This window comes from Typha latifolia, chromosome 6 (assembly GCF_019914945.1).
Source record: "Typha latifolia isolate L0001 chromosome 6, TyphaL0001v2, whole genome shotgun sequence".
Classification (NCBI taxonomy): Eukaryota; Viridiplantae; Streptophyta; class Magnoliopsida; order Poales; family Typhaceae; genus Typha; species Typha latifolia.
Genome location: NC_133091.1, coordinates 11551522 through 11568926, shown reverse-complemented (window position 1 = coordinate 11568926; position 17405 = coordinate 11551522). Strand labels below are relative to the sequence as shown.

The following is a 17405-nucleotide window of genomic DNA, read 5'->3' as shown; positions in this document are numbered from 1 at the left end:
TCTTATCCATACTCATGGATTAAGCTCTATTTGTGTGTGTATATGTGTGTTTTTTTATTGGGTCAAAGTCATCTATCTGCAATAGTAAACTTACAAGATCATTAAGAGGCTTCTGCAATGGTGTCTCTAAGGTATAATCTTTTAATTCATTTTATACTCAAATGACTCTACTATAACACATTTGCTTAAGGCTTTAGACTTTCTTACTGAAAATTTCTGAAGTGCTCTTTTTCTTTGCGATTGGTTCACTGCAAGAAGCACATAATAATGCTTGTTTGCCAATTTAGTCTCAACAAAATTTTGATGTATGGGCAGTATTACTAATTGCTGCTAGTAATTAGAAGAAAAATAAGATAGAAGGTTTTTCTCTTAGCTAGACTGCCAGCATTTCCAATTAACTTAGTGATCATGGTGCTATTCTATTTTCTCTCTTGGAGGAGGAAAAAGTATAGGGAAGCAACTCAGGGAGGGAAACGGCGAAGTGCGAGATTATTGGCACTCCAAGAGAAGAAAGATGAGAAGGTTGCATATGATATGCTGCAAATGGATACTTGGCAGGAACTTGAAAATGGCATACCAACCGTGCGAAAGCGAGGTAGAAGAAAGAAGGTTAGAGAAGCCAATCAGGTAGTCTCTTATGCAAAATTCTTTTCTAAATATCTCACACCCCATTTTTCCTATTTGATCAAGTATCTATAAGGATGGTAATGTCTGCAGGAAGCCTATTGTACACAAGAAGTTGGTTCAAGTGATAATGGTATGTTATTTGTCATCAAGAAAGTAAAACCACATGGTGATGTTCTTGCATTCACTATTTCATGAGCTCTACAATGATTTGAATTAATTTTCTTTCATAAGGTAACTTTTCGAGCAATCCCTCTGCAAATCAAATCATTGAATACATTCTTGATGTGTTGGAACTGTAAGTTCTATGTAATTAGTAGCTATCTCAAGATTCTGAACTGCCATAGTTGTAGTATCAACTAGTTATCTCGACTTAAAATGAAATAATTAAAATGTTGATAATCAAAATCACATATATCTCTTTTTTGTGTTGCAGGAAAGATACAAATGAGTTGTTCACAATGCCTGACGACATTCAGGTATGTGATATCACAGCTTGAATCCTGTAGTCTTTTTAACTTGATATTAAGATTGAGATATCCTATTTTTCCAGATAAATGATTACTCAGAGAGAGTCAACAGACCTGGTGACTTTGCAACCTTAAGACAAAAACACAAGGACGGAATGTATAAGACATTGGAACAATTCGAGGTTTGATCTCCATCTTTTGATTTTTTTTTCTCTCTGACTATTATTTCACTCAAATTTTCTACTATTCTGCATTATATTTCATTTCAAACTTCTTTTTAGCTGTTCGCATAATTGTTTTTAATATGTTCATATCGTAGAGTGATGTTTATATGGTATTTCTCAAGGCAATGGCTACAAATGACAGAGATACTATAAAATATAGAGAGGTACACTTGGTAGAATCTGTTTACTATAACTGATTACACTCCAATCATTCTTGATCTACTTACTACTTAGCATGCAAATTTTTTTTTCCTTTGACAATAAAAATAGAAATCTTATGTTTATAGGCACTGTGTTTCCAAGATCAAGCAAAGCAGGTTTTCCAATCCTTAAAAGAAAATCGAACGTACTCTGAATTGGAACTTTCAGCTTGGCATCAAAAATATTTCAGTCGTCGAAGAAGAGCAGTACGAAATGCTGGCCCATCCAGTTATGCTACTCAACCACAACGTAATGTGCGTCGTAAGATTCATACTGATATTAAACAACCCACTTTGTCTAAGAATATAATACAGGATGGAAGAGGACAGTCATTGCATGATAAGTTAAGCTTTATTAGAAATCTGCAGTCCATTTCCGATCCAAGTTTTCGAGCTAACCAAGGTAATGGAGAATTCTTAGTGCTGATATATATATTTAAAAAAGATAAATAGTACTGATATGTAGAAATATTTTTGTTTCCTTGCCTACTTAACTTAGTATTAACCTCTGGCAGATCATTTAGGATGCTCACAACCCTGTATCGAACAGCGAAGATACACTTACAAGGCTGAAAGTGATTCAAATTGTCCAATTCTTCCAATACTTTCCAAGCAACACAAGCAGCTTGTCCATGTAATTCTTTGTGCCTCATATTCTGAATAAGATAGTGTTGATTATAGTGTTTGCAATACAATGTTGTTGATAAGAAATTTACTATTGATTAAAAGCATAAAGCACCTAGTTGGGAGCCATTATCTGAAAAAGCTAATACTAATAGCAGAATCATTCCTAGTACATGGTATGAATGCAGCTGATGCAAATGGTGCATTAGTTGTTCTCTTCTAAACTATGTTCTTTGGAAAAAAAAAAGTTATTAAACTGTAATAAAATTTAAGAATTGAAATGTTGCAACTTGCAAGAGGGTGAAAACTCACACAAGGTCCAAATCCAAACTGCAGTGTTTTTCGTTATGTTTCTATTGAGGAAGTGTCAGACTGTTGGAAGGACTCATAATCAATTCCACAAACTAGTGTAACAAAGCATGCTTTCATCATATCTTTTCTCTTTTTTTTTAAAATTTCTTTCATAGGAAATGGCAAAATTGCCAGTTCTCCAGGAAAATGCCTGCATATCTTCAGTACTCTAAACTATTTCAGCAACCATACTTATTCTTAATATATATCTCATACTATCTCACCCATTACATTCTTATTTCAGAATAGGTGTGCTCTGAGTTTTCAAGAGAGCTTGCGGCATTTCGTAAAGAATGCAGGAAAAGAAGCTAAGACGGTAGCAGAAAGAAAATGTGAAGAGTACAACGAAAGGATCAAAATGCAATCCTTGGCTACTAATTATGCAACGTCGAGTTTTCTTCCGCTTCGTAACCGATATTATAGGAATCTCTACTGCCAAAATTTCAGTGATAACAAAATTGTCAAGGATGTTACTTGCCTTCGTACCGATGGTACACTGGTCTCTAACACTAGTCCGAGTCCAAACTGCAAGCTAGAGACTGATGAGCTACTTAGATTATTCTCTGTGATAGGAACACCAGAAGTCCTGGAGAGAAGCAATAGCATCTTGTTATCAAACTCAAACATAGCAAGTAGGCCTGATCAAAGCTATCTATCACTTCTTAGTGGTGATGAGATTGAGACAACAGTTGTAGCTAGATCAAGCTCTGATGGTTTTAGCTCAGGAAACCAAGTGCAGCATCCTCTGAAGTTGGAGAAGCTTAGACAAAATGCAATGTATGATTTGCCGTTTTGGAATCCAAAACTCAGCAAAACAAGATCTTGGGAAGAACAAGGTAGGGGTGATCCAGAATCCTCACAAATCCAGTCTTCAAAGGGATCAATTTCGAGTCGTTTAGGCTTCGTTCAGTATGCTAGATCTCTCCAGCCATTTAAGGTGAATGCTCAGAATGTTTTAGCAACTCAGAGTAGAGCTTGAACTGTTTGGTTACTGTTTTCTTTGTTGAATTCAGACACAATCGGTGTAAGTTGAGGACTAAATAAGCAGCTATGTTCTCTTTCATTCAAGGAATGAGATTGCAGAAATGAGTTTTATAATACAATCAATGATCTACTTGGTAAGACCCTCCAAATTATTCTTCAAGCTGTTGTTCCATTTCACGGAGAATGTATTGGATAACGCCATTGATGTGCAAAATTCACTGGGTAGAAATCAAGAAGAGATAAAATCCCTCACACGTCCTCCATCAACACATCGGTCTGTCACCCAACAAGAAGAGAAATAAGTTTTGCTCTAGGTAGATTACGTGGAGGAATAGATTTCTCATGCAATGCCCACTTGAAACGTGGCATCTTATAAGAGGAGTCCTACACACCGAGACGTCGAGTTGGCTCCACATCGAAGAACAAGGTGGTGATTCAACAAATAATATTATACTTATTTTTTTTATCTATAGATTAGAGAAGAACTATCCTTAATTATATATTTTTTATATCTGGTTGGCAACAACTAAAGAGGTATTTTATTATTAAAATATAAAATAAGAAGGATGATTAAGGTCAAATATCAAAAACACTCTGATATCCTTGAAAGGGTGCAATTATTGGTGATTTGTTAAAAATATCTATAATAAATTAAATATGGTTAATTAAGTCTCCTCTTTCTTATTCCAACTCTAAGTTGGAATAAGAAAACAGGAACAGTGAATCTGTTATCCATCCATGGTATTGTTAATATTATAGTAATATTAACCCTAATATTAATTACACTAACTTTAGGTGGTATTTGGCTACAAACTGTAAATAATGAATTCCTAATGTATGAAAACCAGCACAAAAATAAATGTGGAATAGAACCCATTTAGAGTACGGTTCCATCCCTATTTTAACCGGAAGGATTCGTTGGTATAGGATTACGGAGATGAACACTATGATGTTTACAACAGGGCTTTTCCTTGTTTTGCTTTGGACATTTCCACTGATGGTAAGAAACAAGAAATTGATTCCAAGAGCTGGACTTTGTTTCATGGAAATTAAATAATAGGAATCATGCATGTAGCTTACTATTGTGCATATATATATATATATATATATATATATATATATATATATATAGATTAATTAATAAGCAATTTGCACCACAAATCTCATTAATTAAGAGGGAGGGTGCTCTCGTTGGTTCGCTAGTCGTCCAAGAAACTACGACCATAGTTTAATTAGAAAATGGGAACCCAAAAAACTTATGGGCTTACCACAGCTACTGCGATTCATTCATCTCTTTGCCGTCCAATCCAAACTAATCCCTTCCTTTCCACTTCTGAGTTCTCTGTGAGAGTTGACGATGGCCGGAGTGCAATTTGCATTCATCCTTGTGAGGGTGTTAACCAGCAAGTTAAGCTCCGGTCTGTGGGATGAGCTTGGACTGCTTTGGAACTTCAAGCAAGATTTGGAAGACATTAAGAGCACCCTCGCCGCACTTGAAGCCGTCTTAAAGGATGCCGAGAGGAGATCGATGAAGGATGAGGCGGTGCTCCTCTGGCTGAAGAGGCTCAAAGCTGCGGCATATGACATCGAGGACATGCTCAACGATTTCGTCATCCATAAGGAACCAGCGGTCAGCGCGCTCAGGAAGGTGAACCGGTTCTTCTCCACCTCCAATCCGCTCATCTCTCGTCACAGCATGGCTCACAAGATGAAGAAGATGAGAGAGCGATTACAAAAGATTGCAGAAGAGAAGAACAAGCACTCTTTGAAGGTGGAAAGCGTCACTGATAAGCAAGAAGAGATTAGGATGCGCAGGACCTTCTCAGAAGTTGACGAAACCGAGGTATTCGGGAGGGAAGAAGAGAAGAAGGAGATAATAAGGAAGTTGCTGGCCACAAATAGCAATACTAATTTCTCCGTCATTTCCATAGTCGGCATCGGGGGTCTGGGGAAGACGACACTCGCCCAATTGGTCTTTAATGATGCTAGTATGGGCGTCTTTGATCTAAATATATGGGTTCATGCTATGGAATTTGATGTGGAAAAATTAGCAAAAACTATTATATCATCAGGACCCGCACAGAGCTGCAATTCTGATGACTTACAGTCCATCAGTAAATGCATCAAAAATTTGCTGCGTGGTAAGAGATATCTGCTCGTGTTAGATGATGTGTGGAATGAAGATAAGGAGAGATGGAAGAATTTGAAGTTGATGCTACGAGGTGGCAACAGCGGGAGCAGAATTCTAGTGACCACCCGCAGTCTACAAGTTGCTTTGATGATGAGCGACACTGAAAGCCCGCATAGTTTGAAGTATCTATCAGATGATGATTGCTGGAAGCTGTTCGAGCGAAGGGCATTTGGGTCAGGTGGTGTACCGAGAAGGTCAACTCTCGTACAGATAGGGAAGGAGATCGTCAAGAAATGTGGAGGTGTACCCTTGGCGGCGAATGCTCTCGGTGGCACGCTTGGTCGAGCGAGTGGGGAGGAGACATGGAAGAACGTGAGAGACCATGGAATCTGGGAGATTCAGCAACAATATGAGAATAGGCAACCATCTGAGAATGAAATCTTGGCTTCATTAAAGGTAAGCTATCAGTGCATGCCGTCTCCTCTAAAACTCTGCTTCCTTTACTGCTCCATATATCCTAAATCCTTTGAGCTAGACAAGGATAAGCTGATCCAGCAATGGTTCGCTCAAGGATTTATCCAGTCACAAAGCGAGAGAAGGTCATTAGAGATTGGTGAAAATTATGTCAACTATCTGCTATCGTTCGAGACTGGTGAAGATTATGTCAATTACCTGCTATCAATAGCATTTCTTCAAGACAAGAAAAAGTATAATCATGAGGAAACTAAAAGAGTAACCTACAGGATGCATGACTTGGTTTACGACCTTGCACGATCCATTGCCGGCAATGATGTGTTAGCTATAGCGGCAGGAATGGGGACCACGAGTGATGTCAAAGAGTGTCGCTATGCTTCACTCCTCGGATATGAGAACCCATCAGAGCTTCAAAATGCTTTACCTGAGAAGGCAAGAGCACTGCACTTCCGAGGATGTTCATTACCTTCTCTTCCTGGCCGTGCCTTCTCACGGACTAGATGTGTCCGTGTCTTGGATTTGAGTGGATGTTTCAGTATTGATAAGCTACCAATCTCAATAAGCGAGTTGAAGAAACTGAGGTACCTAGACGCTTCACACTGTACAATTCAAAGTATAAACCCAATTGTGACCCTCCGGAACCTGGAGATTTTGAACCTCCAAGACTGCCGAATCAACAAACTGCCCTCTACCATTGGTAAGCTCCAAAGCTTGTATTTTTTAAACCTTTCAGGTTGTTTGAATATCTCCACTCTTCCCCCTTCTATTGGAGACCTCCGTAGATTGCTTTACCTTGATATATCAGGTTGTTGCCAACTTCAACAACTGCCTAAATCCATTGGGATGCTTAACAATTTATGTTCCTTAAAACTGGGTGGTTGTTCTAGTCTTCAAACATTGGACGGATCCATCGGAAACCTTGGGCACTTGAAACTTCTAGATCTCTCGGACTGTCCTAGACTTAACAAATTACCTGAGTCTATTTGCAATCTTCAGAATCTACAACTTCTAGACCTCTCAAACTGTTCCGGACTTAGAGAATTACCTGAATCAATTGGCAATCTTCAGAACCTACGGAATTTAATCCGTATTGGTTGTACATTTGGTGTGCCGCCTAGAACTTTGAGCAACTTTACGAACTTGGAAACACTAGACCTCCAAGAATGCTCGTCATTAAACCATATGCCTCGCGGAATTGGACCATGGATCAAATCAAAATACCAACGTCTAAAAGCAGGGCAATATTTAGTGCGGCCCCTGCAGCTATGGTTAGATTTATAGCATCAAACTGGTGGTGATGTGCGTTCTATAGTTGGAGCATATGAATAAAAAATTTCATTTACGTTTAGTGCAGAAAATTTAATCTTACAACGGTTTAATTGATGTAATTTCTGAAATCAATTTTTATTTTTCTGAATTTATTAATTGATGTAATTTCTGAATTTGTCAATTGTTTTGTTAATCTATTTTTCTGAATTTGCTAATTGATGTAATTTCTGAATTTATTAATTGTTTTATTTTTCTGAATTTGTTAATCTTAGACCCTATGACGTCGCTGATGCAATCGATAAATTGACCAAATTACCCCTCCACTTATAATGATAGAATAATTAAGTGGCTTAATTAATATTAAATTTTTTAATTTTTTTAAAAGTCCTTCATTTCCCTCTGCCCTAATCCCCTTTCTAAACACATTATTCTCCTCTCCCACCGAGCACATGCATGCCCATGTCGGTCGCTACGTCGACGGTTCAAGGGAGCAAGGCGTGATGCGCGATAGAGGTGGCAAGCCACGGATGAGGGCTTGCTATGGATGAGGTCGAGCAAATGAGGCGTGATGCTGTGTAATTTGATCCCTTACATATACAGTTGTTAGAAATAATATCCTAACAATTCTCAACAACTTGGCTAGATAATAGGTCAACTAAATCACAATTGGTTTAGTCTAAGTTGGTGGGGATACCACTTTGTCACGTTTATTCTCGTAGGCACAAAAGAGCTGCGCCCGTGGCCCTTTGGCTTAATGAGTATTGTGACTAGCCACCTTCTAGAGCTATTTTCATCTTTTATCTTTTACTTTATTTTGCCTATATAAATGTTTATAATCATCTTTTATGGGTTAATGAATATTTTGATAGTTTTTGCATATTGAGTGTTTGTCGGTAGATTCTAACGTCGGTGGATTCCGACACCCCAATTGGTGAATTCAATGGGTTTGATTATTTTTTCCTATTTCTTCTCAACTCTGTAATCGAGACGTTGTCTTGCATCACCTTTGGTATACTAAAATAGTTATAATTATAGATAACAATTTATAAAATAAACTAACTAATTTTTAACACCCCCTTAAGTTGGAGAGTGAATATCCTACACTTCCAACTTGCGAACCATAGACAAGAAAATTTCTTTTCCCAAAGATTTAGTCAATAAATCTGCCAATTGATATGTTGAACCAACATGACTAGCCACTATTAAGCCATCTTGAATTTTGTCTCGAATGAAGCGGCAATCCATTTCAATATGCCTGGTACGCTCATGGAAAACTGGATTAGCTGAAATATGTAAAGCTACTTTGTTATCACAATATAAGGAAGCATGTTCAAAGTGTAGAAGGCCCAAGTCTATCAATAAACACCGACGTTATGACCGTGGTCCACAGTAAAAACAACTTGTCGGGGCCGAAGAAGAAGAGCAACTCGTCGTCCATCCGAGATCCACAGCAGGAATCCCCAAATTGAGATTCTTCTAATCCTGGCCGAGACCTAGAGCAAAAACTTGATTTTAATTCGAGTCACACTACTTCAGGTAGACCGTGCCCATACTGCACCCAATGTCCAATTTCATTACAATGGGTGCAGTATGGGCACGCCTACTTGAAGCGGTGCGACCTAAATTAAAATCGGGTTTCTGCCCTAGGTCTCGGCCAAGATTAGAAGAATTTCAATTTGGGGATTCCTATTGTGAATCTCGAACGGACGACAAGTTGTTATTCTTCTTTGGCCCCGTGAGTTGTTCTTGCTGCGGACCACAGCTATGGCGGCGATGGATGCATCTGTGGGGAGGCTCGCCTACCCAATGAGGCGCTGCTTCTCCTATTGGGCAATCGAGGAATATGCCTCTCGGACCAACGGTGAGGGCTTCATCAACAAGATTTGCCCGTGAACAACACTATAAGTCTTGTTCAACCCCATCAAGAACTACATTAGCTTCTGTTGTTTAGTTTGTGGTGCATCAGAGTGAGCACTTAACTTGTCCCATAGGGTCTTCAATTTGGTGTAGTAGGATGAGATAGATAGTTGTTCCTATTTATGAAGGGCAATATTCCTCTATATTCAAAGACATGAGTAGGATTACCTTGTGAAAATCTATCATGTAGATCTTCCTAGACTTCACGGGTAGTAGAATATAAATTGAAGTTGTTGGCAATTTTTGGGTTGCAAGTATTGAGAATCTAATCATTGCACCACGACCAAATCACGTAGCCCTTAGGATCATCGATTCAAATGGAGCTGAGATGAAATGATCGATAAATCCGAGTTTATTTCTGGTGTTCACAGCTCGTATCATCGATTTCCTCCGGCTAAAATAGTTATCTCCATTGAGGAATTTGGCGACAATAACCAATCCCGAGTGATCAGAATGGTATAAGAAGTAGGGATTGGATAGATTATTCTTAGGAGATTCAAAGACTTAAGAAGTATTGAATGAGACAGGAAGATCATTGCGGCCGCACCGCAGGAAGTTTGAATGTGGATTTCATTTCCTGCTCTAATACCATGAAAAAGATAAAGAAGTAGAAAAAGGATCAATGCATTATCTGTAATTTGATCCCTTACATATACTATTATTAGAAATAATATCCAAACGACGACAAGATAATAGACCGACTAAATCATAATTGATTTAGTCTAACTAAAATAATTACAACTATACATAATTATTTATAAAATAAAATAACTAATTTTCAAGGCGCTCACACACAATATCCATTATATATATATATATATATATAGAGAGAGAGAGAGAGAGAGAGAGAGAGAGAGAGAGAGAGAGAGAGAGAGAGAGAGAGAGAGAGAGAGAGATTTTGGTATTGCGGTCCACCTCATGACTAGATTAATTAATAAGCAATTTGCACTACAAATCTCATTAATTAAGCATTAATTAAGAGGGAGGGCTCGCTAGTCAGTTAACAATGACCGGAGATAAACTTGCATTTATCATTGTGGAGGAGTTAACCAGCAAGTTAAGCTCCGGTCTGTGGGATGAGCTTGGACTGCTTTGGAACTTCAAGCAAGATCTGGAAGACATTAAGAGCACCCTCGCCGCACTTGAAGCCGTCTTAAAGGATGCCGAGAGGAGATCGATGAATGATGAGGCGGTGCTCCTCTGGTTGAAGAGGCTCAAAGCTGCGGCATATGACATCGAGGACATGCTCAACGATTTCGACATCCATAAGGAACCAGCGGTCAGCGCGCTCTGGAAGGCGAACCGGTTCTTCTCCACCTCCAATCCGCTCATCTCTCGTGACAGCATGGCTCACAAGATGAAGAAGATGAGAGAGCGATTACAAAAGATTTCAGAAGAGAAGAGCAAGTACTCTTTGAAGGTGGAAAGTGTCACTAATAAGCAAGAAGAGATTAAAAAGCGCGAGACCTCCTCCCTTGTTGTTGAGGGAACTAAAGTGTTAGGAAGAGAAGAAGAGAAGGGGGACTTAATAATAAAAGGTTGTTGGCCAAAGAAAACCAGACGGAAGTCTCTGTCATTTCGAGAAGTACCTATGTCAATTGGCAATCTTCAGTAACCTACGGAATTTAATCCTTCGTAGTTTCCAGTTTGAAGTACTATCAGAAACTTTGAGCAACCTCATCAACTTGGAAACACTAGATCTCACATATTGCATGTCACTTGACCATACGCCGAGTAGAATTGACCGAGTGATCAAACTCCGAGCACTGAGCAAGTTCATTGTGGGTGAGGGCGGCAGAGCCAGCAGCCCTAGAAGCAGAGGGTGCAACATTACAGAGTTGGAACATCTGAATCTTCTCACTGGTGATTTAGAAATACTTTTCAAATGCGGAGTGGACCCAGATGATGCTAAGAGAGCAAACTTAATGGAGAAAGAGATCCAATCACTCACTCTGTCTTGGAGCTTCAACTACCAGAGCGGTACTGATCATGCAGCCATTCTACACCACCTTGTGCCGCACCGTAACTCGAAGTTCTTGACGATCTACGGTTTCTTGGGAGTCAACTTCCTCAGCTGGATGATGAAAGAGATGGATAAGTTCCTCCCAAACTTGGTCGAGATCGAACTGTCAGACATGTTAAACTGCGATTGCGTTCCTGTGCTTGGCCAGCTGCGTCACCTTCGAAAGATGGGATTATGGTCCATGCCAAGCATAAGGAGCATCAGTACAACAGACTTGTGTGGATATGGAAGTGACAGAGCAACATCGTTCCCCTCTCTGAAAGAACTTTCTATCGTAAAAATTTACACCGTAGAATTTATATACTTCACCATAAAAATTTACGTACAAATAAATTAAAGATAGTTTAAATAAATAAAAACTCATTAATTAATATTTTAAATATATAATTTAATCTAATATTACTAGTAAATTATAATATATATTTAAAAAAACTATAAATTATTGTTAAAATTTTATACTTAAACTATGAATTTCAAACTTAAACTATAAATTCTTCTGTAGCATATTATTATCTACGTAGATCTCTCAACTATAAAAAAATAAGCTCTCTAAAGAAATAATTTTCTTACGTCGGGGGTTTATTGTTAAAAAAAAAGTTGGAGAGATATATATAAACGATGATAGTTGAGAGACTTAAGTGTAACTAATCATAATTATAAGAGTATTTTTGGTATATTAAAATTGTTCTATTTTTCTTCCCTCAGAAAATAAGGTGAAAATGTCATGTAGCCTCCCAAGTATTCAGATGCATCGTGACATCTCAGGGAGAACAGAAAATGGTACCTAGTATGATGGTATGGTTGTAGTGGTTCATTATTGTCAAGAAATGTAAAATAAGCTAATAGTAAATACAACTATTAAACAATGAGGCCACCACAAGCTATCCTATGTGGTGAAAACCTTAACCTTGCACAACAAATTTCATGACTTTACCAAGATGCACGAGAAAACTCATCTAGGATATAAAAGAAATAATAACAATAGCAATAACAGGTCACACGGAAGAAAAGAGAAGAAAAGAAAAGGATGGTGATTTGGCCATTTGTTAGGTAGTATGTCAATAATAATTTTACAAGATTATCTGTGCTAGAATTTGAGAATGTGTCAATAATAATATGCTCATTCATACATCCCTACTCTCTTCCATGCCCCTGGGAAATAGTACTCTCATTGCCTCAAATATACTTTATCCACTGTTGACGATATGATGCTACTTTACAATATTACAGTCCATGAGGGAAATTTTCATAACAAGCAAGTAGAGCAGGCGATCCAAAATGAATGTTAGCCTCCATTTATTTGTGCGCATTGAAAGGATTGCAGCGAATGTCCAAACTAGCTTCATTTATGTCTGAGACAAAGAAAATATACGGTTTACAGTTTCTTTTTTTTTACATGAAAAAAAAAGAAAATTTTAAAAGAGGTGCTGGACCAGTGTTTTGTATGAGCAGAATCTTGAGAATTATCAGATGGTATCCGATGAATGACGGGTCAGATATCTTCGGAGATCAAGTTCCTTGATTTCAGAGAATCAACCGCAAGAAACACTGAATAAACCTCGAACATGTCATTGGACAACTAAAGGCTTTTCATGGATAACAGGACACCTCCTCCCAACAACAGAATTTGCAGATGACAACAGATATATACAGTGTATGGCAAGCACAATCTGCTAGTTACTTGCAGTTGACGTGGATGAGATTAGAGAGGAATTCCAGTGGAGACAGTTACGGGAGGGTGGCTGTTCGCCTGAAGAAACAGGATATTCTCCTGCTGCACCATCTCCCCACCATTCACTGGGTCAAAGCTGCATCTGTAGAAACTGAAGACAAGAACAAGAAAATGCTTATGAACAAAAGCATATAAAGGTAAAGAAGATAAAATATCATATATACGCATAAATGTATATGTATATGCAATATATGGCTGTGAGTGAGTGAGAGAGAGAGAGAGAGAGAGAGAGAGTGTGTGCACAAAAAGGCAACCCTTTTAATGAACAAACTTTCTGCATTCAATCTGTGATAGAAAATTGTTTTTCTTTTTCCACGTATCAATGTCAACATAGATGAAAAATGAAGGTACTGTACATAATATCATGGTAAAAGCTTAATGATATGAAACATGTCATTCTATACGCAAAGGAGAAGAAGAAATTTTGAAAAGAAAGAAAACAACCAATAATATTCAATTATTCATGATCCAAGGAAAACCTCTGAGAAAATATTGAAACAACAATAACATCTAAACAATTAAATATCCACTCGCAAAAGGTTAAAAATGAAATGAGTCTTTCATATTGTTGGCTTTAGTTTTCCTTTACACTTCTTTCCACTCCCAAGAAGTGTGGTTAGTAAATCATAATATGAATGGACATTGGTAGGAATCCAGAGAGTAAAAATCATCAGGTGAATAATGTAATGGCTCAGAACTTCTTGTCACAGCAATAAAGAAACAAAGAATGGACAGAGGTGCTTAAAAGTACTTTCAAGTTTCAAGAAGACAATCATCACTGGAATTATCTGTAATAAAACATTAGAAGAAAAGACATAAATCTGCTTGTCCTTGTATATATGGATGTGGCTGGAAAGATAGCAAACATCAAATAAACAGAGCAGCTATATTGGACCTGCTAACACATATCAAAGAACACAGTATACATTGCAAGTTGAACTTTAATATCAAGACATATACCTTCCATCCATGCCAATAATCACCACAGTGTTTTGAATTCCAAATGCAGCTATACAGCGAGTGGCCTCTGGCAAGTGGAATTGAGCAAATGATGATTCAGAACTAAAATACTTTGGCAGCATACCTGAAAATTATTAACAAATGTAAGATGCATATTCCTATTCTTGCTTTCTATTTTAAAAAATCTGGAATTCGACAAGAATAAGAAGGAAGAAAAATGATAGGTATGCACCAGCAAGCTCATTCACTTGTGGATTTTTTAAAAATATAAATAAAATGTTATAAGTCGTAATCTACTTTTGCTTTTGTGACTTGAAATCTTCTTATCTGTTCAAAGTAATTTGATGTTTCACAAGACAGTTTAGGATCTAGGATCATTAATCTGATATTAAGAATGAATAAGATTAATATGGATTCGAAGAGATTAATCAAATACATCATGGTCCAGCAACAGAAGTCACAGGCTACAAAGGACATAGTTGGAATATGTTTATTAAATTGATTATGGAAGAGCATGAGCTTCCTTTTATCATAAAGAAAGTGCAATGTCAGCCTTCAGTTCATATACTGATATACTCATGAATCTCTTTGCATTATACAGCAACTAAGCCATTGGATTGTAAGACAGTCAAAAATTTCACATATCAGAAAATCAGCAGCAAGACAAGCTTCAGACTTCAAACAAGCTTTACGACAAGACAGAGTATTTCATATGACAATGACATAAACAACCATCACAAGGTAACAGAAAAGAAGTACCTAACATGCATATATTAGAGCCAGTATTTCATATGACAATGGCATAAACAACCATCACAAGGTAACAGAAAAGAAGTACCTCACATGCATATATTAGAGCCAGCTTGATCATCTTGCCAGATGATTTATATAATAAAATTAAAGCAACAAATATTAAGTAACCAGGATTTGCTGAGAGAACCTACTTGTCTGGTTACATAGTCATATTAAAGTGAAGAAAATTATATATATTAAAGACAAATATGGAGTCAGAAACATGCTATTCTCTTAATAGATCCATTGTACATATCAATTGATGTAAAAACAAGGAAAACCAGAGATAACGAGCATGAAACCCTCACCTTTCATAAAGGACGATGATGGCATGATCTTGGCAGCAGAATCCTGCGATAATAGAGCATCAAGAGAAGTACAGTGGATCTGGTGATTCATTCCTGAAACATGAGCAGCAGCATCCTGGTTGGATACATCTCCTGGGACTGTACCTCTTAAACGAAAGACGTGGACAGTCGCTCTGTCACTGGACACAGCCAACCACTGAACGTCTGGGGACAGAGCAATGCTATATACATCAGCTCTTTCTAGTCCTCTGCGTACCTACATGTGAGTAGTTAGAAATGAAGATTCATTTGTGTATGAAAATTGACCAGAAAAGGCACTACACAATGGTTTTCACAATTTCTTGGTGTGAAGATCTTATAGGCTAATAAGAAAATTGTTTTATTTGTGCACCATTTTATTGTCCTTGACATTCATAGAAAGAGTGGGTAAGGGATAAATCCAAAGAAATGTGAGAACAACTCCTGTAAGTGTCATCTTCTAAATCGGTATAAGTACCATACGACATGAACTAAACCCTTTTGAAGAACAAGTGAAATGGACTTGCATAGAAGGTATATGCAATACAATTGTGCTAAATGAGGACTAGATCTTGTCTCATCAATGCAACCCTAATTTCATGTTATCGATTCAATGACAATTTTACACATTCAGCTTCCGGATCATCTTTAGTGCATACGTCTTATATTCATTGCACCTGTTCTTACAGGAGTTGTCAAAGGTGCAACTCCTGTAAGTGCATACATCTGATGTTCTAAATGGGTAATCTTTCTCATAAAAGTCTCATCGGAGATGATGGAACTGATAGGATGCATTACTTTGAATAAACAGATGCAGAAGTAATAAAAGAGAACATCATGGAATATGTGAGGTCCATGTTAAATCATGTTTATAATTGTTAAAGTTCATAAAATGCCAAAAAACTCCAGCTTGTATTTTAGATGCTTCAATAAGTACAGAATGCTTATAAATATGCATCCATTACTTTGTTGACACCCCCCATTAACAGAAGATTGCTCCGCAACTTTGATCCAAAATCTCCCTGTTGTCTCATTTCTCTTGCCAGGAATCTAGCATTGATCTTTTAGAAGGTTAATGTCAGGTTGACAGCCGGTTATAGAAATCTGTCAATTCCTTTTGAGCCTCAAGATACACAGAGCCTCAAGATTTCATTATTCCTAAATCTTCTTTATCATGATGCTATAATATACTAACACAGATTCTCATATATCTAAATCACCCCTAAAATTTTGTTATAATAATCTCAGTTAGATCAGATAAGTGGTCAAGAGTACAATTACTATCGTGTCAATATTTCTAAGAGAAGAGGGTATAAATCAAATAATCATTGTTCCAAAAGAAGATTAACCTCTTGCAGTCGAGTGCCATCCATCGTGTTGAATATCCTAATCAGCGTGCCTTTCGTGCTCGCCGTCACAAGAAGAAGCCCATCAATGGTCAAAGTCATACACGCAACATGCGATTCATGGGCAGCGATGAATCTCGTCTCCTTCAAACTTACGTGCTCGACTCGCACCTGCCCACAAAGCATACCAGGGCATGCCAACACAAAACTATCCGAAATATGCGAAAGGCAACATAGACCCCTCGGATTATCCACCGTCTTGATCTGCCTAACAAGTTTCAGACTTTTGAAATTGTAAACAAAGATCATCTCTTCAAGAACGACGACGATCGCATCCTGCCTCAACTTCACGGCGCGAACCTCCGATCGGTACGTCAGTTCGCCAAAGCAGCGGCTCTGCTGATCATCCCAGATCAACACTTTATTAGGTGGGTACTGCGGATTGGAACCGCCGCCTACAAGGCCAATAATGTTGGATCTAAACAGCATCTCGACGATTCCGAAGCCGCCGCGTTTCAAATCTCTCCTGAAGGTCTCCAAGAAGGGGTTACAGTTGTAGATCCGGAACCCATTGCTCATTCCGGCGGCAAAGCAGACGTAATCTTGATTGAAAGAAACGGATAGCAGCTCGGCCTCCTCGGCCGCGGAGCCACGAGACTGCATCGCTCCCGATCGCTAGAACGGAAAACCCTAAGACCCGTTTGGGGGGAACCAAGAAAAGAATCAAAATGCCATCTCGAAAACAAGAAAAGGGGGAATGATCGGATCGTAGAATACTTGCAAGCGAAAGATTGAGTCAGTTGGGATCTCGTTGCGATCAAGAGAGCTCTTGGGCAGTTGGGGGGGAAAGCGTAGGTTAGGAGGCTACGTGACGTGCCCCCTCGCTTATATAGTAAACTACGGGAAATCTTGAATTCCTAAGACGGTTATAGAACTAATCCGCGATAGAATTAGAACA

The 17405-nt window shown here is 38.1% G+C and overlaps 2 protein-coding genes across 2 annotated transcripts; one reads left to right on the top strand and one right to left on the bottom strand.

Moving 5' to 3' along the window:
• The first annotated feature begins 4772 nt into the window (after positions 1 to 4772).
• Positions 4773 to 7375, top strand: LOC140791094 (putative disease resistance protein RGA1). The gene has a single exon (XM_073141488.1). It carries the CDS (start codon positions 4835 to 4837, stop codon positions 7361 to 7363), a length of 2529 nt encoding a protein of 842 aa, XP_072997589.1. The 5' UTR covers positions 4773 to 4834; the 3' UTR covers positions 7364 to 7375.
• A 5159-nt stretch (positions 7376 to 12534) lies between these two features.
• LOC140791339 (autophagy-related protein 18d-like) lies at positions 12535 to 17346 on the bottom strand. The gene is made up of 4 exons (XM_073141872.1): positions 16451 to 17346; positions 15084 to 15339; positions 13984 to 14107; positions 12535 to 13114 (listed from the first exon to the last, which is right to left on the bottom strand). Exons 1-4 carry the CDS (start codon positions 17108 to 17110, stop codon positions 12994 to 12996), a joined length of 1161 nt encoding a protein of 386 aa, XP_072997973.1. The 5' UTR covers positions 17111 to 17346; the 3' UTR covers positions 12535 to 12993.
• Positions 17347 to 17405: the final 59 nt, after the last annotated feature.

Bases quoted from the DNA above. Each gene is read 5' to 3' on its own strand.
- LOC140791094 (XM_073141488.1), top strand. From the start codon at position 4,835: ATGGCCGGAGTGCAATTTGCATTCATCCTTGTGAGGGTGTTAACCAGC.
- LOC140791339 (XM_073141872.1), bottom strand. From the start codon at position 17,110: ATGCAGTCTCGTGGCTCCGCGGCCGAGGAGGCCGAGCTGCTATCCGTT. The intron at 15,340-16,450 runs GTTAATCTTCTT...ACTCACATGTAG, and splicing joins ATGGCACTCGACTGCAAGAG to GTACGCAGAGGACTAGAAAG. The intron at 14,108-15,083 runs GTGAGGGTTTCA...AATAATTTTCAG, and splicing joins ATCATCGTCCTTTATGAAAG to GTATGCTGCCAAAGTATTTT.